This window comes from Dendrobates tinctorius, unplaced genomic scaffold, assembly GCF_039654945.1.
Source record: "Dendrobates tinctorius isolate UK_male_01 unplaced genomic scaffold, ASM3965494v1 ptg000022l, whole genome shotgun sequence".
Taxonomy (NCBI): domain Eukaryota; kingdom Metazoa; phylum Chordata; class Amphibia; order Anura; family Dendrobatidae; genus Dendrobates; species Dendrobates tinctorius.
Window position 1 is genome coordinate 33736992 of NW_027361690.1, and position 24419 is coordinate 33761410.

The following is a 24419-nucleotide window of genomic DNA, read 5'->3' on the forward strand; positions in this document are numbered from 1 at the left end:
AGTAAAGTCAGAGAGTGTGCGAGTGTCTAGATGTGCGAGGTTTCTGTGGGGGTGCGCATGCTGCTGGACGTGGGTGACAGGTGAGGAGGACAGGGATGAGAAAGTGAGTAGATGGTGGTCAGATAGAGGGAGAGGGGAGGTGGTGAAGTTAGAAAGAGAGCAGAGGCGGGTGAAGACCAGGTCTAATGTATGTCCATCTGTGTGGGTGGCTGAGGAGGACCACTGAGTAAGTCCAAAGGATGAAGTAAGGGACTGGAGTTTAGAGGCTGCCGACTGGTGGGTGTCAATGGGGATGTTGAAGTCACCCATGATGATGGTGGGAATGTCAGTAGAGAGAAAGTGAAGGAGCCAGGTAGAGAATTGGTCAATAAAGGAAGTGGTCGGGCCTGGAGGTCGGTATATGATGGCTACTTGGAGGTTGGAGGGAGAATAGATGTGGACGGAGTGGACTTCAAAAGAGGGGAGGACAAGGGAGGGAAGAGGTGGGATTGGGTTGAAGGTGCAGTTGGAAGAAAGGAGAAGGCCCACTCCTCCACCATGTCTGTTGCCAGGGCGAGGAGAGTGGGTGAAGTGGAGGCCGCCGTAACATAGCGCAGCAGCGGAGGTGGTGTCGGAGGGTGTAATCCATGTTTCGGTGAGGCCAAGGAAGGAAAAGTTACGAGACGTAAAGAGGTCATGAATCACATGGAGTTTATTGCAAACGGAGCGGGCATTCCAGAGTGATCCAGAGAGCGGGAGCAGGGTGGTGGTTGTCAGGGGCACGGATTTGAGGTGGGAAAGATTTCTGGTGTTTGTGTTGTTTTGGGAACGATAGAAGGGGTAGTCATGGGAGGTATGAGCTGTGGGGGTCCAGGGTGGGGAGATATGTCGCCAGCAGTTAGGAGAAGCAGAGAGAGGGAGAGCATGTGGGAGAAGGAGGGTGGGTGGCTTGTTTTGTATTTTATTGGGAGAGCTCTGAGGTTGAGGAGCAGTTCAGCAGAGGAGGTCAGGTGGGGAGGCAAGAGGGAAGGAGAGATTACTATTTGGTTAGCGGGTGTCGGGGTTTGTGGATAGCGAAGGAGAGTGAGGATTAAAGGAGCCAAAACAGTTACAGCGTATGTCATCATGGTAAGAGTAATTTAGAATCATAGATTCATAGAATCGTAGAGTTGTAAGGGACCTCCTGGGCCATCTGGTCCAACCCCCTGCTCAAAGCAGGATTCGCTAAATCATCCCAGTCAGATGTCTGTCCAGGAGGCAAAAGAAATTTAGTACATGTAAATGCAGCGTTTAGTGGTACCTTCTGGTCACTTCAGGCTCATTTCAGGCATTATTTCAGATATTATCCTTAGACGACATCGTTGGACGGACAGAGGTCAGACAGACCTTAGAGTCTGAATTTATAAGAAGTCAATTGCACATCAAACAAACCAGGTGTGATCAGAAGGAGGGAGGAGCAATAGGGAGACTGGCCAGACACAGGAGACAATTAGTTAAGGGGGTCTTACACTAAGCGATATCGCTAGCAATATCGCTAAAACGTCACCGGTTTTGTGACGTAGCAGCGATATTGCTAGCGATATCGCTATGTGTGATACTTACCTCCAACCGGCTCCCCCGCTATCCATCGCTGATCGCGCAAGATCGGGCGGCTCCATTTCTCGTCGTCTGCTTCCTGCTGTGTGAGACGAGCGATGCGTGGAGGCGGGCGGAAGGACGTCAGGATCGCTGTGTGAAAGGTGAGTATCGTCCGCTGCGTCGCTGCTGCATCGCTGTGAGATCTTTCTGTATGAAAGCTCACTAGCGATCATTTAGCGATGCACCAGCGATCCTGACCGGGTCGGATCGCTCGTCGGATCGCTGGCGCATCGCTAAATGTAAAAGGGCCTTTAGAACTCAGAGAAGAAAAAAAAAAAAATTAGCCAAATGGACAGATCTAAAAGGACAGATAAAGCATTGATAGGAAACAGATACAGGGGTGATTGATTGGGGTTCAGGAGAGATGGGTGATGAAGGTATTGCAGCTAGGACACATACCATTGATAGGAAACAGATACAGGGGTGATTGATTGGGGTTCAGGAGAGATGGATGATGAAGGTATTGCAGCTAGTACACATACCATTGATAGGAAACAGATACAGGAGTGATTGATTGGGGTTCAGGAGAGATGGGTGATGAAGGTATTGCAGCTAGGACACATACCATTGATAGGAAACAGATACAGGAGTGATTGATTGGGGTTCAGGAGAGATGGGTGATGAAGGTATTGCAGCTAGGACACATACCATGGATAGAAAACAGATACAGGGGTGATTGATTGGGGTTCAGGAGAGATGGGTGATGAAGGTATTGCAGCTAGGACACATACCTGAGGAAGAAGCAGATGAATCTGACATGGAGTGCACTGATGCACAGCCACTGCTAGATTTTTCTGCTGGTACATTCACTCAGAGTACTACATTGTCCTCGCAGTGTACTGAGGCAGAATCGGACCATGATGAAACTCAGGTGCCCCTTCCCGCATACTATACCACCTTACACGGTGACACAGAGGAAGGTGCACATGAAATTGAAGAGGAGGTGATGGATGACCCAGTTGTTGACCCAGATTGGCATCCATTGGGGGAAGAGGGTGCCACTGCCAATAGCTCAGAAGAGGAGGAGGAGGATCCGCAGCAGGCAACGACATCGCAACAGCTGTTATCTGGCAGGACTGTAGCAGTCCAAAAACGCGTTACAAAAACCAAAAGAGTTGCAGGACAGCTTGGCCAGATGGTCAAATTAGCTCAGCGTGCAAGGTCTCAAAATGTCTTCCATAGTAGGAAGAATGCAGTGTGGCACTTTTTTGAACAAAATCCTAATGATCAGGCAAAGGTTACCTGTAAGAAGTGCGCAAAGACCTTTAGCCGAGGGAAAAATCTGAGAAATTTGAATACCAGTTGCATGCTTAGACATTTAACCACCATGCACTTGCAAGAAGGACTACCACACCTCACGTACCACATGTGTACCTGCTCCGAATGAAGGTAGTCAGCAATGCTACATCGCTTCCCCCACTGTAAGCCCACCGGTTAGCACACCACCAGCAGCAAATGTCGAGGTGTCATCGCAAGGTCAAAGCAGTCATGGAATCACAATGTTATTTCTACGAAAGACTGAATCTAGGCCATCAGCAACACCACCAACACCATCTCCAACCCTCTCTCAGTCCACCATGTCCACCGCTAGTTCCACCATATGCAGCTCTCAAGTCCTGCTCACCCTACCACAGACTCTGAGTAGGACAAGAAAGTACTCATCCTCTCATCCGCGTACACTTGCTTTGAATGGCCACATTGCCAAACTAATCTCGTTAGAGATGATGCCCTACGGGTTGGTTAAAAGCAAAGCTTACTGCGAGCTCATGGCCTACGCAGTACCACGCTATGACCTACCCAGTCGACACTTCTTTTCACAAAAAGCCATCCCAGTCCTCCACGTGCATGTGAAAGACCGCATTGTCCATGCACTCAAGCAATCAGTGAGTTGAAAGGTGCACCTCACAACAGATGCATGGTCCAGTAGGCATGGCCAGGGCCGTTACGTGTCCATCACTGCGCACTGGGTTAATGTGGTGGATGCAGGGTCCACAGGGGACAGCAGCGGTGGGACAGTGCTGCCTAGCCCACGGTATAGGAAACAGTTGGCTGTAGGCGTTCAACCCTCCTCCTCCTCCAGAAGCGAAAGCTCGTCCACAGAGCGCAGTCGCACGAGCACTCCATCCGCAACTGCCAGTGTTGCACATGAGGTGTCCCACTATCGTACAGCTAGTGGTAAGCGTCAGCAGGCTCTGTTGAAGATGATGTGTTTGGGAGACAACAGACACACTGCGGAGGTACTGGTCGACTACTTGCAGCGACAAACTGAGTCATGGCTGGGCAGTCTACATCTTGAGGCAGGCAAGGTAGTTAGTGATAACGGACAGAATTTTGTGGCAGCCATAGCCCTTTCAAAACTCAGACACATACCTTGCCTGACTCACACCTTGAACCTGGTGGTGCAGTGCTTCCTCAATAATTATCCGGAGTTAACACCCCTGCTCCATAAGGTGCGAAGACTGTGCTCGCACATCCTCCAGTCGCCCGTACACTCCAGTCGTATGCAGAAGCTGCAGAGATTGCTCCACCTTCCCAAGCACCACCTAATTATCAACGTTGCAACAAGGTGGAACTCCACCCTGCACATGGTTAAGAGGTGTGCAAACAGAGACAGGCAGTAATTCATTTGTGGGAGGATACACGGGCAGGCAGTATGCAGGCAGACATGAAGTTGTCTGGTGTGCAGTGGTCGAAGCTGAAAGACCTCTGTAAAGTCCTTCAGTGTTTTGAGGAATGCATACGGCTGGTAAGCGCAGACGATGCCATCATAAGCATGAGCATCCCACTTTTGCGTCTGCTCATGCAAACTTTGACGCACATTAAGGAGCAGGCGTCTGCAGCCAAGGAGGAAGAGGAGGAGGGAAGCCTTGATGACAGTCAGCCATTTTCTGGTCAGGGAAGTCTCGTGGACGAGGTGGAGGAAGAAGAGGAAGAGGAGGAGGAGGATGGGGATGATTATTTTGGGGAGGAGGATGCTTCTCAGGAGGCAAGAAAAAATGTTGGCGTGGCAAGGTCAGGTACAGGGTTTGGGCTTGACTGGAGGGATGTGGATTTGCCAGAAAGTGCTCCTCCAGCCAGCACTCGCAGTGCATCATTGACACCTGGAACATTGGCCCACATGTGTGATTATGCCTTGCAGATCCTAAAAAGGGACCACCGCATTGCCAAAATGGCCAGCATCCTGGATCCACGCTATAAAGGCAAATTCCAAAACATCATGCCACAGGAGAACCTAGAGCTAATATTGGCTAACAAACATGCAACTCTGGTAAACCGTTTGTTTGAGGCATTCCCAGCACACAGCAGCAGTGATGTGTTTCCAACAAGCCATAGGTGGCAACATGAAAGAGGTGTTCGTGGTGCACACAGTCGAAGTGACGTTGGACACAGGGGATTCATGACCATGTTGTGGACTGATTTCTCAAGTACCGCTCACACGACTGGTAATACTGCATCGATCGAAAGTGACAGGAGACATCAGTTGTCAACTATGGTAACAAACTACTTCTCCTCCCATATCAATGTTCTCCCTCACCGGTCATTCCCCTTTGACTATTGGGCCAGTAAACTTGACACCTGGCCTGAATTGGCACAATATGCCTTACAGGAACTCGCTTGCCCTGCTGCTAGTGTGTTATCTTAATGAGTCTTCAGTGCTGCTGGATGAATCCTGACAGAAAAAAGGACCCATCTGTCGACCCAAAATGTTGATGATCTAACCTTCATTAAAATGAACCATGCATGGGTTTCAAAGGATTTTTTCCCACCCTCCCCTGCTGACACGTAGGTTGCCAGAAAAATGGCTTGCTTTTGTCCTCCTCTTCCGCGGACTTCTCCAATTACTCCATTTGCAGCTGCTGAATGTCCAACATCAACATATGCCAATTTTTACACCTCCCTAACAGGGCTGCCTCCACCCACAGGGCCGGGGTCACCATCTGGCGCACGCACCCGTGCGAGTGCTGTTGCCCTGGACATGTGGGTGGGCACGCTGTTTGGCAATGGCACTGGCACAAGGTCCCTCATAGTAGAATCAAGTGTCTCTGATGGTGGGGGTGCATACCCGCCGTCAGACACACTGGTGTACTATGAGGAGCCCTGTGCCAGTGCCATCGCCAACGAGTGGGCACCCCCTGCTTGCTCAGGATCACAGCACTTGCAAAGTTGAAATACTTATCTCTCCCTGCTCCACCACCGTGACATCTTCCGCACTTCCTGACAGTGACATTCTGGTCAGAGAGCGCGATGACATAATGTCTGTACGCCCTCTGCCTAAACAGTCCTAGTGCAGTGAGATGGAAGATGGGGGCGATGAGGAGTCCAGACTAGTACAGGGATTCCCTAGCGAGGAGACTTATTTAATTGTTTTCAATGTTGGGACAGCTATTTTTGGGGAGCACTATACTCTGGAGAATGATATATGAGGCCCACCATACACTGGAGCATTCCAAAGGTGGACATCAGACACTGGAGCAGCATTTACAGGGCCCATTATGCACTGGAGCATTAGAAATGGGACCCATTATATATGGAGCATTATTTGGGCCCATAACACAGTGGAGCTTCATCCATGGGGACCAACATATACTGTAGCATTATGTGGAGCTCATCATATACTGTTTCAAACATTATATGGGACCAATGATTCTGTATGGAGAAATATATGGGCCTCATTACTCTGTATAGCGCACTATGCGGTGGCCATAATACTGTATGGAGTAATATACTGTCCGTTTTTGGAGCTATTGGAGAATTTAAAATGGATATCAGTCATGACATGTAAGAAGTGAAGTATTTTTCATTGTACTATACTGCTATTTCTCTGCCGTATCAGAGGATCATGAATTGTGGCTTGTGTTAAAGGAGCCCATGTACACTCTTTGGCCCTGGGCCCACGAATATCTGGAGCCAGCCCTACCCCCCCACAACTTTAGCCAAATAACCCCCAGTTTTCAATGCCTAACTATTTTTATAAAGTAAATTAAGGTTGACAAGCTTAAGTAATAAGAATTGATGTTTTTGGCATTAAAATGGGCACTGTAGGTGTGTTTCCTGTCCTCCACTCACTGCCGACTTTTCTTCCCCATTGACTTGCATTGGGTTTCGTGTTTCAGTCGGCCTTCGACTTTTCATGATAATCGGCCGATTTCGTTCGACCCGACTTTTGAGAAAGTCGGGTTTCATGAAACCCGACTCGACCGGAAAAAAGGCAAAGTCGCGCATCTCTACTAATGACATAAAGATGAATAACCATCCTAAATGCAATGTAAACGCTGTACAGCCATAATTCTGCTGTCAAATAATTCAACCATTTCTACGTGTAATATACACCATTTGCAGATAAACCTGCCCGATCCAAAGAACTTTAGGGCTCGCTTACATGAGTGTATATATCAAGAGTGCTATCTGCTGTTTTATTGGATAGTACTTAGACTAATGTTAGTCGATGGGGCAGTGCTGATCGATCACCATTTATTTTCTCATGCCAGGCTGGCATGAGAAAAAAATCGCAACATGAGAATCGAACTGCTCTCACCCATACAAATCTATGGGTGTATGGAAAACGTCGGACTGCGCTCAGAGTGTAGTCCAACTTCTGCACACTCACACAATGGAGACATTTTATTTTCCATCTTTTCCTCACCTGTGCTGATCAGAGTTTGATCTGAGTGAAATTTGTATAATCAGTTCTCTTGCATGAGAAAATCTATGCTCGTCTGACCGTAGCCTTAATTTGTTCTGTTATGGGCAGGTAGCTGCGAAGTGTCTCATGACACACTTCTCTGCTTTCTACCTGCCACTCCCATAAATCTTTGCCTGGGCTCTAAATTCTACAATATCTTGTTCTACTTTACCTTCATTTGTTTCTTTCAACCTCCGTTATCTGTAATTATAGTGTTCAGTAAGTTTCCATTCAATCTATTCCTCCTCTGAAAGCTGTAAATAGAGTCACTAGTCAGTCACCTTCCCCATCTGGTAGTCATATGTGTAGTCCTCAGCAAGTTTCCCTACAAACAGATAATAATTATATCACAGAGTTTGGAGCGATAAAAGGTATTACTTGCTTGCTCACAAGCCAGATCCCAAAAGCTCAGATTCAGCTGGAGATGGGGTGCGGCACCACCAGAGGGCGGAGGTTGGTTGTTCACGCAGTGGCAGGATCTAGCGCGTGTAGTCAGGCGGTGGTGGGTCCTGGCGGCGATCCGGCGGGGGGTCCTTGCAGGGGTCCAGCGGCGGGGTCCGGCGTGGGTGTCCTGCTGGTGGTACTGCAGAAGGGCCTGGTACCACCAGCGGGTGCTATATTGGAATACCCATCACTTGGATATTCCAATATGGCAGTCGGCATACTTCCGGTGCAGAGCGGTGGATTGTAGGATTCGAGGACGTCTGGATGGAAGTGGGTGACGGACAATTTTAGGTAAGTATATAATAGATGTTTCCTAACAAGTAGTGCACAATTTGGTAGATAAATATACACACTGATATACACAAAATATGTGCTATCATATGACTGGCCAATTAGCTGCAAATTCCTATATTCTAAGAATGGACCCTATAATATTATTCCCTAATAATGTGAGACATATTCATGTAAAATATCACAGTACACATAAACTTAAAAGGCTATTCCCATAAGATAGCAGATAACTTACTGATCACTAGATGACCAAGTAATTATACTTCCAGTTATCACACAAATACATCTTGAATGGGACTGCCAGAGAAAGCCAAAGACTTGTCTCCCAATAGTTGGACCGCTAGCAATCAGTAATCATATGGATGGGGGATAACTTACAATCACAACAATTATGGCTAATTAAGTATTGATCAGCTGAAGTTAGGCCTTTTGGCCATAATGCAGACAATTCATCAAGCTTCTTGAAAGAACAAGTAGACCATTTTTCTTATTGTGTACTTTTAAATAAAAGTCATGTATACAATTGGCTGTAGGCACAAACGTTAATTTGTTAAAAGCCCAAGGTCTATACTGTGTCATTGAAATGCGTGTTCCCTATTGCTGTGCTGTATTAATGAACAGATAATAGTCCAGTATGATGACAATGATGTCAAATAATTTATTATCAAGTTACTCAAGATTTCTTTGTGGTTTCAAAAGATCGATGTAGATGAGATGAGACAATTGATACAGAAACACACAGAATTTTGTAAAAGCATGTATTAGTCAATCTCTATAATATAATTTCTAGACCCTTTTATATTATCTGGTTGAATATCCCCTGTAATTTTTACAATAATTAGTCAGTTTGCTGGGTTTCCTCTTTTTCTCTTCTTAAAAGAGCACTGCCATTTTTTTTCTATAACTGCACCCCCTACCTGATTATCTATCAGTCTTCTACTTTTTTTACATATAGTATACTTAAGTTTCCCATACACATTAGATTGCTATTGTAGATCGTTCTACCATTAGCTATCTCGGCCAACTCTCCCATACATGGGAGAAACCGTTCTGCTGAGCACTCCAGTGTTTTCAATGAGAGAGCCATTGTTAGACATCTCTGGCAGCAGCTTATCTCTATAGAACAAAAGGCCTAAATTGGACATATTGGTTCCTTATCTTCACTGACAATTATTTGCTGGGTGCCTATATTTTAGACTGTCAGCTCAACCCATAGATTTGCCTAATGTGTATGGGCGTCATTACTTCCATGTAGTTCAACTTCCACTTTATTCTATTCAGCTTCTATTTTGGTTCCTAAAGGAACCACAACGATTTTGTGACGTTATAGCGATATCGCTATGTGTGATACTTGACTCCGACCGGCTCCCCCGCTGGTTATCGCTGATCGCGCGAGAATGTCCGGCTCCATTTCTTCCTGCTGAGGCTTCCTGCTGTGACGACGAGCGACGCGTGGAGGCGGACCAGAGGACGTCAGGATCGCTGTGTGTGAAAGGTGAGTATCGTGCGCTGCATCGCTGTGAGGTCTGCCTGTGTGACAGCTCACTAGCGATCATTTAGCGATGCATCGCTAAATATAAACAGCCCTTAACACTCATCTTGCATTTATCCCTCTAAGCGCTGCCATAAATTTTATGAGACATCAGCAAAACATCACATGACCAGCTACTGACAGTACTATCTTTGTTTTCTGGGGGAACACTGACTATTCTTCCTTTTGTATTCTCCTGAATAAGCAAATGTACTATAAGTAAAAAGTTAGGTGGAATAGTGATTAGGGATGGGCGAGTAGCTTCGGATAAGAGCTTATCCGAATAGCTATAGCGCTTACCAAATAGCTGCATCAGGAACCCGGATACCTGGAGCGCTCCTGATGATCAGCTGTGCGGCTCCGCAGCTGCATGTGTAGCAACTGTTTCACTGTCACAACACATGTATGGAGAGCCCAACAAACAGGCTCTTCATGCATGTGTTGTGACTGTCACACAGCCGCAACACATGCGGCTGCGGAGCCGAACAGCTGATCATCGGGAGCGATCCAGGTATCCGGGTTCCCAATGCAGCTATTCAGTAAATGCTACAGCAATTCAGATAAGCTCTGATCTGAAGCTATTCGATCAACCCTAATAGTGATCTCCTATATTCTAATTGTGCGACAGTATCTGGGCAGTCATCATTATTTTCTGTGATAGAAAATTCTCACCTGCATTTGTTGAGAATTTTAATTTTAGAATTTCAATCCAAGCAATTTTAATATTATTTATTATTATAGCACCATTTATTCCATGGCGCTTACATATGAAAAAGGGTATACATAATAAAAAGCAAGTACAATAATCTTAAACAAGACAAGTCACCAACTGATACAAGAGAGAGGACCCTGCCCACGAGCTAGTCATGCAGCAGTATGGTGAAACGAGGATTACTGCAGGTTGTACGCTTGTCGGAAGAGGTCGGTCTTCAGGTTCCTTTTGAAGATTTCCATGGTAGGCAAGAGTCAGATATGTTGGAATAGATCGTTCTAGAGTAAGGGGGATGCGCGGGAGACATCTTGTATGCGATTGTGGGAAGAGGAGATAAGATGAAAGTAAAGAAGGAGATCTTGTGAGGATTGGAGGTTGTGAAGTTTTAGAAGTCTAGCAAAGATGAAATATGAAATAGTAGTACTAGTCAGACATTGTGGGATTCTGGTTAGTAAGGAGGTGATATCAGGTCCAGAGAGGTAGATATGTATGTCATCAGCATAGAGATGATATTGAAAATTGTGGGACTCTATGAGCTGTCCCAGGCTGCAGTGTAGATGGAAATGAGAAAAGATCCTATAAGTGAACATTGGGGGATACCGATAGATAGGGGGCGAGATGAGGAGGTGTTGTGTGAGTCAGAGATGCTGAATGTCCTGTCTGCTAGCTATGAAGAGATCCAAGATAGTGCCAAGTCTGTAATGTCGAGAGATGAGATAATCCATAGTAAGATAGAATGATCCTCTGTGTCGAAGGCAGAGGACAGGTCCACGAGAAGTTAGACAGAGTAGTGTCGCTTGGATTTGGCAGTTAGTAGATCATTGTTGACTTTAGTCAGGGCAGTTTCAGAAGAATGGCGCGGTCAAAAGACAAATTATAAGTGGTCAAAGAGAGAGCAGAAGGAGAGATGGAAGGACAGCTCAAGATGGACATGATATTCCAGTAGTTTTGAGGTATAGGGGAGAAGTGATATTTCACAATAATTAGACACAGAGGATGGGTCAAGGGAGGGCTCTTTGAGGATGGGTATGATCGAGGCATGTTTGAAGCAAGAGAAGAAGACACCAATTGTTAGTGACAGGTTGAAGATATGGGTTAAGGTTGGGATGAAGACTGTGGTGAGGTTTATGTTGAGGTGGGACGGGATCGGGTCAAGTCCACAGGTGGTGACATATGACCTGGAGAGTAGAGAGGAAAGTTGATCTTCCATAATGGTGAAGTAGTTGGTTTTGGAGGAGGAGGGATGAGTACTTCTGAGAAGGGGCTTTGGGGACTGAAGGTAAAACCTTTGTCTGATGTTATCAATCTTCTGCTTGAAGGATGAGGCAAAGTATTCAGCTGAGATGAGAGGAGAGGGAGGTAGTGCTTGGGGAAGGAGGAGAGACTTGAAAGTGCTAAATAGCTGTTTAGGGTTGTGAGACAGAAAGGATATGAGTGATGAGAAGTATGTTTGTTTTGCTGCAGTGAGTGTGGGCTTGAAAGTAGTGAGATACTGTTTGAATGTGATGAAGTGCTCATTGGAGTGGGAGCTTTTCCATCTCCGTTCAGCAACTCTAGAAGTCCGCCTCAGTTCTTTAGTCAGGCTGGTGAGCCAGGGTTGCCTGTCGATTGTGTGTGCTTTGGGGTGTATGAGGAGGCAACCAATTCGAGAGCTGCAGCTCTCGTGGTGTTTTATAAAGAGGCAGCAGCATCTGCATTGTGTAAGGAACTTATGTTTGCAAGAGGATGAAGGAATTCAGAGAATGAGTGTAAATCAAGGTATTTGAGATATCTGCAAGGGTGTGCAAGTCTGTGGACTAGGGATTGTGCACCTGGAGAGGAGAGGGAAGAGAATGTGAGTAGGTTGTTTTTCAGAATGAGGGAAATTGAGTTAAAGATGTTAGATAGGGACCAGAGGCGGATGAAGATGAGGTCCAGTTTGTCGCCCTCTTTGCGAGTGGCTCCAGCAGACTATTGAGCAGAGTCGAAGGGGGAGGTGAGAGATAGAAGCTTAGAGACAGCTAAGTGGAAGTGTCAATGGGGATGTTGAAGTCACACATAATGACAGTGGGGATATCAGTTGAAAGGAAATGAAGCAGAGAGGTGCAGAAGTGGTCGAAGAAGGTGGTGGCTGGCCCTGGGAGGCGGTAAATGACAGTCACTTGGAGTTTATAAGGGGAGTAGATGTGGACATGGTAAACCTCAAAAGAAGGGAGAGTAAATGAGGGTGGCAGTAGAATTTGGGTGAAGAAGCAGTAATCTTGCAGGAGAAAACCAATTCCTTGACCATGTTTGCTGCTGGGGCGTTCGTGTGAGAAAGATGGAATCCACTATAAGAAAGTACAGCTGGAGAGGCTGTGTCAGAGAGGATGAGCCAGGTTTTTGGGGATGCCAAGGAAGGAAAGTTTGCTAGTGATGAAAAGATTATGGATTTATGAAAGTTTGTTGCAGACAGGGTGAGTGTTCCATGGAGCTCCTGTTAGAGGAACGGGGAAGCAGCGAATGGGCAAATGAGTATAAGATTAGAAAGTTTGCTGAAATTTGTGATAGATCATGGATGAGAGGTAGAAGTGACTGTAGGGATGTGGTGAGGAAGACCAGGATTTGGAGAGTGTTTGGAGACATAGGATCCTATGTTGAGGAACAGTTCTGAGGAGGAGGTGAGATGAATGGGGAGGGAGATATGACCAGTTCATTACTAGGTCTATGGATTAGGGGGTTAGTAGGAAGTGAAGGACTATAGGGATGAGAAAGAAAACAAACAGAAGCATTGTTTACTGAGACTATGTATCCTGTTACCTTCAGTTCCCTTCTGGTTTAATTCTGGTATTATTCTGGTCTAATTTATACCTGTACACTTAAGTGCTGTACTTACGTGATGCACTGGGCTGTACTCATCTTGATCAGATAATCAAAGTTGAGCCAGATGCAGGATATATCACAGGCAGAGTAAACAGACCGGTAGTGAGAAGTGGTGAGGGGGGTGGTGCACTGGTCAGTTTATGAATATACCAAGTAAATACATGCAGGAGTGGTAAGAATGATCACAGGTTGGGAAAAGCTGTGTGAGATGCCTGCAGGAAGACAGATAAATATACATGCTGTGCAGTCTGTATACATCATATTAAATTCTGGTCTAATTTGTCATAGTACACTTAAGTGCTGCACTTAGGTGATGCAGTGGGCAGACTTACCATCATTTCACTTTTGGTAAGTGAGATGGTGACCTTCAAGGAAAATGAAGGTGTATAAGTCCCAAGGGGTCACAATGAGATAACAAGACCTAACTAACAATAAAAAATATATCTAATGACCCCAAAATGTCTAAATTTCAAGATCTATATGGTATTCATATAAATGTTCTTGAGACTTAAGTTTAGCCATCTCAAAATGTGGTTGCTCTGTACAGATTCAAGCCATGACCACTTGGAGGTAGAAGAACCAGTTCACATTATTTAATGCATAGTCTTCGGCTACATATGGCAGTTGTACCATGGTACCCTACCCTCATAGTAGGTCCTCTTTAGCTATAATTGGATAGTTACCAAGACTCGAGAATTATCCTGACAGCATAAGCATCTTATATATTAATTGTCCCTATTTCTTCACCACCAAAACTAAAATGACTATAAATTATACCTATTAAATTAATCTATAGAAATTCAGTTGTTAACACAGAATGCTTTCATACAATGTACTGTAATAACTATGATTCAAGTAATTAAATATTCATTATTTTTTCCTACAGCTTTGGAAAAAATTTAGTCGCCTGTCTTATAACTTTGTCGTCCTCTTTATTCCCTGGGAAATGAGAATAAAGAAGATTGAGAGTAAGTATGTTAAATAGTGACTTTTCTTAGCAATAAGCAACATCCTAATAAATACCAAGCACTTACCATAGAGTGGTCCATAAGGAAGGACTGTTCACTAGAATTGCTTGAAGTAGATATGTTACTACAATGTAGCCGCAAGAGCATATAAATATATTAAGCCTTATTATACTACCTGCAGGCGGCTCCAAAATTATATCTAAGTGAAAATTTAATCCAGTAGATACATAACACTTTATTTTACTGTTTCAGGTCACTTTGGATCGGGTGTTGCCTCATATTTTATCTTTTTACGATGGTTATTTGGCATTAACATTGTCCTTACAATTATGACTGGAGCCTTTGTAGTATTACCAGAGGTACGGCTACATGGATTAAAACTGGTGTTGACAGATAATTATTGCTTGATGTTTTACTAATATGGAAACTAAAAAAGAACGTCATACATGTCAGAAATGTTTAACAGAAATATGAGCTAATCTCTACCTTATGAGAAAATGGAAAACCGTCTTAGGAGTGCAGGAAAGAGACTCAGACGAGAGATGGGGTTAAACCACAACGCGTTTCGACGGAGGATCCGTCTTCCTCATCCACCTTCATAACCCCACACGCAAATCAGATTACAAAAATCCAATGGTTGTAATAATGTAGCAAAATAGGTATAAAGACAAGGGGGTAAATACTTTCACAAGCCACTGTATGTGGCATCTGTGAAAAAAATGGATGCCACATTCACTGCAAACACACACGTGTGAAAAGGGCCTTACAGAAAGTCTAATACATTCTAAAAATAGTGAAAATACTGGAACTTTGACTTTCTTTAAGAAGTACCGTAGCAAATATATATATATATATATATATATATATATATACTGTATATAGCATACCTTAGGCCTTTGTATCTCATGCCATATGGAGGTATAACTTTTTTAAGTCACTTTTCTTTTTTGTTTTGTGGTATTCTTTGCTGGGTTTTTTTCCCACATTATCCAAAATGGCATGCATGGTTCACAAATTTTGTGCAAAATCAAAAAATCATCTTTATTTTTGTCTTTAACTTTTCATGTGATTTTGTAGTGCAAAAGTCGCTCGTTTCGAAAAGTGTAGTAAAACAACATTCGAAGCTTACCTGGTGTACATAAAAAAAACACTCCAGGGGAGGACTGAAGTACATTTGTGATAATCTTTTAACTTTTATTTTCATCAATGTCGTCACGATCACCACAACAGAGCCATAGGCAAAGAGCATAGTACAAGCCGTAGCTATGGCTTCACACACGAGAGCTGCCTCATGTCACTGTATGGAGATAATACCTTGCTTCTAAAGGGAATCTCTGTAATGTGACACAAAATAGACACAAAGGCCCTGATTCATCATTTGCAGGGTTTTTAAGTCACTGTTTTTGGTATTTGCTGATTTTTGGGAATTTTTTAAATAAAAAGTCGCATTTTTTCCAAAATGATGCAAAAGATGTGATTTTATTTAAATTTATTTAAGTGCAGAAAATCACTCTAGAAGTAGACTGGAGTAGAGTTACGTCAAACCTTGCGACTCGTTGCGTTATAATTGACAAATCAAACGAAAGTATTTAGAATTGCTAAACTCCGTCCACAAGTTGGAAAAAATTAAAGGGAATCTGTCACCCCATTTTTGCTCTATGAGCTGTGGCCACCACCATCAGGGGCTTATCTACAGCAGTCTGTAATGCTGTAGATAAGCCCCTGATGTATCCTGTAAGATAAGAAAAACGAGTTAGATTATACTCGCCCGGTGGTCCGGTCCGGTCTGATGGGTGTCGCTGTCCGATCTGGCGCCTCCCATCTTCTAGTCATGACTTCCTCCTTCTTACTTCTGCCGCGGCTCCTGCGCAGGTGTACTTTATCTGCCCTGTTGAGGGCAGAGTAAAGTACTGCAGTGCGCAGGCGCCGGTCCCCTCTGACCTTTCCTGGAGCCTGCACACTGCAGTTTACTATGCCCTCAATAGGGCAGTTAAAGTATGCCTGCGCAGGAGCTGCGGCAGAAGTAAGAAGGAGGACGTCATCACTAGAAGATGGGAGGTGCCGGACCGGACCACGACACCCACCGCACCTGACCGCGCCCCCCAGTGAATATATTCTAACTTGTTTTTTTCTCTTTCAGGTTACATCGGGGGCTTATCTACAGCATTACAGAATGCTGTAGATAAGCCCCTGATGGCGGTGGCAAAAATGGGGTGACAGATTCCCTTTAACTAACCGGTGGTGAGCACATATGAAATAGACTTAAAATAGGCACAGATGGAATAATGATTTGGGTGCAGACAAAAAAAAGGACCAAAAGCAATTATGAATCGGGGCCAAAACTTCTATGTACCTCCTTATTGGTATAAAGCAGATACCATGGACCACCGTAGTTGCTATGTAATAGGTCTGTGGAATTAGAGCTTGTTAGGAGCAGTAACATGGTTGTGTGGCATGCGGCCATTTGATCGTTGTGCTACAGTGCCTACAAGTAGTATTCAACCCCCTGCAGATTTAGCAGGTTTACACATTCGGAATTAACTTGGCATTGTGACATTTGGACTGTAGATCAGCCTGGAAGTGCTTTGTTTAATTTTTTTTAAAATTGTGAAAAGTTTATTCAGAGGGTCATTTATTATTCAACCCCTCAAACCACCGGAATTCTGTTTGGTTCCCCTAAAGTATTAAGAAGTATTTCAGGCACAAAGAACAATGAGTTTCACATGTTTGGATTAATTATCTCTTTTTCCAGCCTTTTCTGACTATTTAAGACCCTCCCCAAACTTGTGAACAGCACTCATACATGGTCAACATGGGAAAGACAAAGGAGCATTCCAAGGCCATCAGAGACAAGATCGTGGAGGATCACAAGGCTGGCAAGGGGTACAAAACCCTTTCCAAGGAGTTGGGCCTACCTGTCTCCACTGTTGGGAGCATCATCCGGAAGTGGAAGGCTTATGGAACTACTGTTAGCCTTCCACGGCCTGGACAGCCTTTGAAAGTTTCCTCCCGTGCCGAGGCCAGGCTTGTCCGAAGAGTCAAGGCTAACCCAAGGACAACAAGGAAGGAGCTCCGGGAAGATCTCATGGCAGTGGGGACATTGGTTTCAGTCAATACCATAAGTAACGTACTCCACCGCAATGGTCTCCGTTCCAGACGAGCCCGCAAGGTACCTTTACTTTCAAAGCGTCATGTCAAGGCTCGTCTACAGTTTGCTCATGATCACTTGGAGGACTCTGAGACAGACTGGTTCAAGGTTCTCTGGTCTGATGAGACCAAGATCGAGATCTTTGGTGCCAATCACACACGTGACGTTTGGAGACTGGATGGCACTGCATACGACCCCAAGAATACCATCCCTACAGTCAAGCATGGTGGTGGCAGCATCATGCTGTGGGGCTGTTTCTCAGCCATGGGGCCTGGCCATCTGGTCCGCATCCATGGGAAAATGGATAGCACGGCCTACCTGGAGATTTTGGCCAAGAACCTCCGCTCCTCCATCAAGGATCTTAAGATGGGTCGTCATTTCATCTTCCAACAAGACAACGACCCAAAGCACACAGCCAACAAAACCAAGGCCTGGTTCAAGAGGCAAAAAATCAAGGTGTTGGAGTGGCCTAGTCAGTCTCCTGACCTTAACCCAATTGAAAACTTGTGGAAGGAGCTCAAGATTAAAGTCCACATGAGACACCCAAAGAACCTAGATAACTTGGAGAAGATCTGCATGGAGGAGTGGGCCGAGATAACTCCAGAGACCTGTGCCGGCCTGATCAGGTCTTATAAAAGACGATTATTAGCTGTAATTGCAAACAAGGGTTATTCCACAAAATATTAAACCTAGGGGTTGAATAATATAATTGACCCACACTTGTATGTTTAAAATTTATTAAAATTTAACTGAGCAACATAACTTTTTGGTTTGTAAGATTTATGCATCTGTTAATAAATCCTGCTCTTGTGTGAAGTTTGAAGGCTCTAACTTATTTGCATCTTATCAAACCTGCTAAATCTGCAGGGGGTTGAATACTACTTGTAGGCACTGTATATGTCCTTTCACAGATATTGAAAAAAAGATAATTACTTTATGCCTCAATGTCGACACTGCTGGTTAGACATATCAGTTAACTGATGATATACAGTATAGCCATGTTCCTGATACAAACCTCTAGCAGATTTATGACACCCTCTTTTGACCACTATTTGTAACCTCTATAAAAGACAAGGGATATTTATCATCAGAACGAGGCAAATCACCTTACACCAAGACAGACGTGGGGCTCCTTCTATTTAGTCCTTCTCTCATTTTGGCTGAATTGTGTCCTTGTGATTTTGCAGTTTGTCACTGTGGAAATAAATGTTTTATTTTGAGTTAGGTAAGAAGGTTACGAGTGTCTGTTTTATAGTGGAGTAGAAGGTAATGGAAGATCGAAAAGGATTAGAACAACTAAATACTGAAATGTTGCAATAGAAAGAATCTAAGATTACAAGTACATCAAGTGCATAGGATCCAGCATTTTGCATCAAATTCTAATAAAACATCACTATATATAATGTGTTCTGTCAAATAACTTAATTTCTTGAATTTTAGATATTTTTTTTTCCGTAAAGGGCTACGTTTAGTCTAAAAGTATGCCAAACAAGAAATTATGCAAACTTGGAAAACAATGTTACCATCCAACATGAGACAATGAGATAAATTTGGTGAATTTTCTGACTTTCTACTCTAGTTTGACACTATGAATTGCAGACATGGATGTGTTTGTGTATAGCTCTGTGCTTATGCATCGAGGACAGTCGTACAAGCTTTGTGCCACTAGACACGTTGAAACTGGCACTATCTAATCTTCAAAACAAATTTAACTTGTGCATGCTGTGATCATATCCACAATGACCATCAGTGCATGTGGAAAGTAACTCATAATCTGGCTATCAACTTTGTCAGTGGTGTGCTGTCCTTGTGCAACCCATTTGGCACACAGACATCGCACTAACCAAAATTACAAATGAAGTAAAGGTTACTATGACTCATAATGTGTCAACTTGATGAATTGTTACAGAAGGTTATCTTAGGCTAGGGCTACATAGTGACTTTGGCTACGACAGTCGTTGTGCAACCAAAGTTTGCTTTGTACAGCTGCTACATTGCAGAGTTACAGAAGTGAGTCAGGTCGCATTGCACTACCGCGATCATAACAAGTCAGTCACTAATAATCAGACTCGATTGGATTTTTTGCAACTTGTTTTTTGCAGTAGTGTAGGTGTAGCAATGTGACCTGATTCACATCTACTAGCCCCTTTACCCCCAAGGGTGGTTTGCAAGTTAATGACGCCAATTTTTACAATTCTGACCACTGTCCCTTTATGAGGTAATAAGTCTGGAAAGCTTCCATGGATCCTGGTGATTCTGACATTGTTTTCTCGTGACATATTGTACTTCATGATAGTGGTAAAATTTCTTTGATATGACTTACGTTTATTTGTGAAAAAAAATGTAAATTTGGTGAAAATTTTGAAAATTTCACAATTTTCCAAATTTGAATTTTCATCCCCTTAAATCACAGAGATATGTGACACAAAATACGTAATCAGTAACATTTCCTACATGTCTACCTTACGTCAGCACAATTTTGGAACCCAAATTTTTTTTGTTAGGAAGTTATAAGAGTTAAAAGTTGACCAACGATTTCTCATTTTTACAGCAAAATTTTCAAAACCATTCTTTTAAGGGACCACATCACATTTGAAGTCACTTTGAGGGGTCTATATGATTGAAAATACCCAAAAGTGACACCATTCTAAAAACTGCACACCTCAAGGTGCTCAAAACCACATTCAAGAAGTTTATTAACCCTTCAGGTGCTTCACAGGAATTTTTGGAATGTTTAAAAAAATGAACATTTAACTTTTTTTCCACAAAATATTTACTTCAGATCCAATTTGTTTTATTTTACCAAGGATAACAGGAGAAATTGGACCACAAACGTTGTTGTACAATTTGTCCTGAGTATGCTGTTACCCCATATATGCAGGTAAACAACTGTTTAGGCGCATGGCAGAGCTCAGAAGGGAAGGAGCGCCGTTTGACTTTTCAATGCAAAATTGGCTGGAATTGAGATCAGACGCCATGTCACGTTTGGAGAGCCCCTGATGTGTCTAAACAGTGGAAACCACCCAATTCTAACTCCAACCCTAGCCTCAACACACCCCTAACCCTAATCCCAACCTTAACCTTAATCCCAACTGTAACCGTAATCCTAAGTTTAGCCCCAACCCTAACCCTAACTTTTGCCCAACCCTAACTCTAACTTTAGCCCCAACCCTAATCCTAGCTTTAGCCCCAAACCTAACCCTAACTATAGCCCCAACCCTAGCCCTAACACTAATGGGAAAATGGAAATAAATATATATTTTTTATTTTATTACTTTTTCCTAACTAATGGGGTGAGAAAGGGGGGTGTGATTTACTATTCAAAGCGGGTTTTTATAGTGGGTTTTTATGTTTGTCAGCGGTCACACACTAAAAGTTACTTTTTATTGCAAAACATAGTTTTTGCATCACCACATTTTGAGAGCTATAATTTTTCCATATTTTGTCCCACAGAGTCATGTGAGGTCTTGCTTTTTGCGGGACAAGTTGACTTTTTTGGTATCATTTTTGGGCACATGATATTTTTTGATCGCTTTTTATTCTGATTTTTGGGAGACAGAATGAACAAAAAACAGCAATTCATTAATTTCTTTTGGGGGGCATTTATACTGTTCTGCAATGTGGTAAAATTGATAAAACAGTTTTATTCTTCGGGTCAGTACGATGGCAGCAATACCTCATTTAGATTTTTTTATGTTTTGGCGCTTTTACACAATAAAAACTATTTTATATAAAAATAATTATTTTTGCATCACTTTATTCTGAGAGCTATAACTTTTTTATTTTTACAGTGATGGAGCTATATGGTGGCTTGTTTATTTGTGGGACAACATGACGTTTTCAGCGGTACCATGTTTATTTAAATCCGTCTTTTTGATCGTGTGTTATTCCACTTTTTGTTCGGTAGTATGATGATAAAGCATTGGTTTTTTGCGTGTTTTTTTCTAATGATGTTCACTAAAGGGGTTAACTAGTGGGACAGTTTTATAGGTCGGATCATTACGGACACGGAAATATTAAAAATGTGTACTTTTATTGTTTAGATTTTTTTATTTAAATATTTATTTATTGATGGAATAACTATTGATTTTTTTATTATTTTTTAAAATATTTTTACAATTATTTTAAAAACATTTTTTATTTAATTCTTACTTTTACACTGTGTCCCACTATAGGACACTCATTTTGTGAAGGCTGATTTGCATGATGCGGGGTCTCCGATCCAAAGGCAGAGGGGCTGTCAGCCCCCCTGCCAACTTCGGAACGCTGTTTGATCACATTGTTCCGAGGGTTAAAGTGCCGGGAGCGGTCCGTGACCACTCCTTGCACTTAGTGCCAGGTGTCAGCTGTGATTATCAGCTGACACCCATCTGCAATCAGCTGCGCTCCCCCGTGAGCGTGGCTGATTGCACATGAGGTACTATCCCGTCCATGGGCATTACGTCCCAGGGCACATGGATGGGATTGTACGTCAAATGTCACAAAGGGGTTAATGTTGTGAAGTAGTAGCTGCACCAAGCAAACTATGTTAACAAAATTGCTGTTGCAGCTGTAAGCAGGTTGTGGGATGCAGTGACAGACAGGAGGCAAAGCAAGGGTTAACAAGATTTTAACAATTTAATGTAACAAGGTATCAAATCCTCGCAGGGAGATAAATGGCTAAAGAATAGTTAATAAAAACAACAGGTGCAGAATAATAAGAGTCCAGTTAGGGAACTTATCGTGTCCTTTATGCTCCTCCACAGTAGATGATCTCGCAGGGGTTGTAGCACCGGTAGCGGCCAGGGAGATGTCCACAGAGGGGGTCCTTGGAACTTCTGGCAGCAGCGGTCAGTCTCCGGTAACTTCCGCTGAGCCCCTAGTGTTATGATTGAGTCACCGTAGGATGCAAAAACAGAAATGCTAGCTAAGTCCAGAAAACCAGAGAAGTTGGCAACTATCAGATTGCAGACCCCTGAACCTATCAACACAACTAGCAGTAGCCGTGGGGGGTTCCTACGATGACCTAGACCCCTCGATCACAGCCGGAGAGATACATAGGCCTAAAGAAGGAAAGGGGAAATCTAACTTCCCCATAGCAGACCCCAAAGCAATAGGCAGCCCCCCACATATAATGACGGTGAAGCAAGATGAAAACACTTACACAGACAGAAAGACAGGCTGAGCAAAGACGGGGCCCAAAAACTACCTAGATAGGAACGGATAGGAAGGCTGCTGTCTGCAATCTGCCAAAACCCTATCAGAGACAAAAGCCAACAAGCTGATATAAAAATGGCCCTGAAGCAACTAAGCTTCAAAAACTAAATCAGCACTCAGGTACTTTCAGAAGACAGAGCTCACGGAACACTGCACACTCCAGCAGGGAGTGACAGAATCCAAAAAGCAAGAAAAACAAAAACAAATCTTAAATGCAAAAAGGCAAAACAGAAAACTTAGCTTTAGGAGAGCAGGAATCAGACTGGTGTCCAAGAGTCCACAGAGAAAACACCCGCAGGGCAGAAAGGGCGTAGGCTGCCTTAAATCCAGTCAGTGACTCCACTCAGCCAATCGTCTTCATTAGTCCCAGGTGCCTGATAATCAGGCTCACTACCTTCCTTCACTAGAATAGGGAGTTCACCAGGCCTCAGTGACAGAGGGGAAAATGAACTCACAACACCCTAGTCAATGAACTTGTGTGGCCGAAGCAAACAAGGCCGCAGGGTTTCCAGAGTCAAACGGGAACTGTCTTATAACAACCGGCAGGGAAGGCCGCAAGGGTATGTCTGGCTTCCTCTCCTCTGCACGTGCGCGGTACTCACGGTCACTGGGCGCACGGCACCTCTCTCGCTTGCAGCCACTGGGCGCATGCACCTCTCTCCTCAGCGGTCCCGCTGAAGACGGCGGCAGCCGACAAATGCAGCCTATCACGGCACCAGTGCTCATGGGACGTAGCACGCCGCTCACCCAGCTGCGCGCTGCTGCTGCTCCTGGTTCACGCCAAACTGCCTGCTGCTGCGCGCAATTTTTCTTTTATGTTGTCCCTCCTACCTGGGTCATGAGGTTGGTCCAGCTCCTCTTTCCTTCCCCCAGGCAACAAGGGAGGCAGCCTCAACAGCTTTGGACCTAGCTTGGTACAGGTACCCGTAGCCTGGTCTTCCTCCTTACACAGCCATCGTGGTCATGTGTCTCCCTAGCCTTAGGATAACAGCATTGCAGAAACCATGAGCAAAATCAAGATAGGTGTCGAATTAAACTTTTTTTTAGGAGTGATGTCTCAGCACTGTGTAGTCTGAGACCAAGATAATCTTTGCTATATCTGTATGTTCATGTGAACGCAGCCTAATAACTGTAACCAATTATGATTGTTCTTCACATATTTCTTTCTCATTTACAGATCTTAGCAGGAGCACCATTTGGAAGCACTGTCAACAAGAAAATCCCTGATAAGGAATTTTCCGCTGCACAGGACCTGAACACCATCTGGTCACTTGGGGCAAGGCTCTAATCTATGTTTAAAAGCCATTTATCACTGCTTAAGATATACATGTTATACTGTATACAGTACATTGTGGCCAGTTCATTAGTTAACTCTGCCTTTTCATTATATATTAGCTCCATTAGTTAATTGATCCTAAGCAAGAATTGTACATGCACAAATAATTCTCTATATGTCACATTATTAAATTAATTTTTGGAATAGATATATAACGTACAGTTGGCACACTTGAAATTGTTCCAGAAAATTAAGTATTTCTCCCAGAAAATTAGTGCAATTACACGTGTTTTGTTATACACGTTTATTTCCTTTGTGTGTATTGAAACAAAAAAAAAACAGAAAAAAAGGCAAATTGGACATTATTTCACACTAAACCCCAAAAATGGTTATCCTTGTATGCATGACTCTTCATGCCTATCCTAGTATGCATGGCTCCCCACAAGGTGACTCTGTGGTCGGGGCAGTCCTACACTGTCTACACTGCGTTTATATGCTGCATGTATACCAACTCAAACCAAGCTCAATTTTTGTGTTTTTTTTTCTTTGTATTTTTGCATTCTGTTCAAGCCGGGGTGTGGCCTCCCTCTCCTGAGCTGGAAATTGTATTTAAAGGCTTCCGGTGACTGGTGTCCACTGGTTGGGACACGGTCCTTTTGTCTGCCCTTATTCACATCCTAACGTCGAATTTGACACATGATAAGGTTTTTAA

The 24419-nt window shown here is 43.7% G+C and overlaps 1 protein-coding gene across 1 annotated transcript in view; it reads left to right on the forward strand.

Annotated features, from left to right (window-relative positions):
* Window positions 1–24419, forward strand: part of TMC3 (transmembrane channel like 3) — a 152626-nt gene that overhangs the window by 50190 nt on the left and 78017 nt on the right. The window contains exons 4-6 of the mRNA XM_073568572.1: window positions 14006–14087; window positions 14340–14446; window positions 23609–23707. Coding sequence (XP_073424673.1) covers window positions 14006–14087; window positions 14340–14446; window positions 23609–23707 — 288 coding nt within the window. The remainder of the gene's footprint in view (window positions 1–14005; window positions 14088–14339; window positions 14447–23608; window positions 23708–24419) is intronic.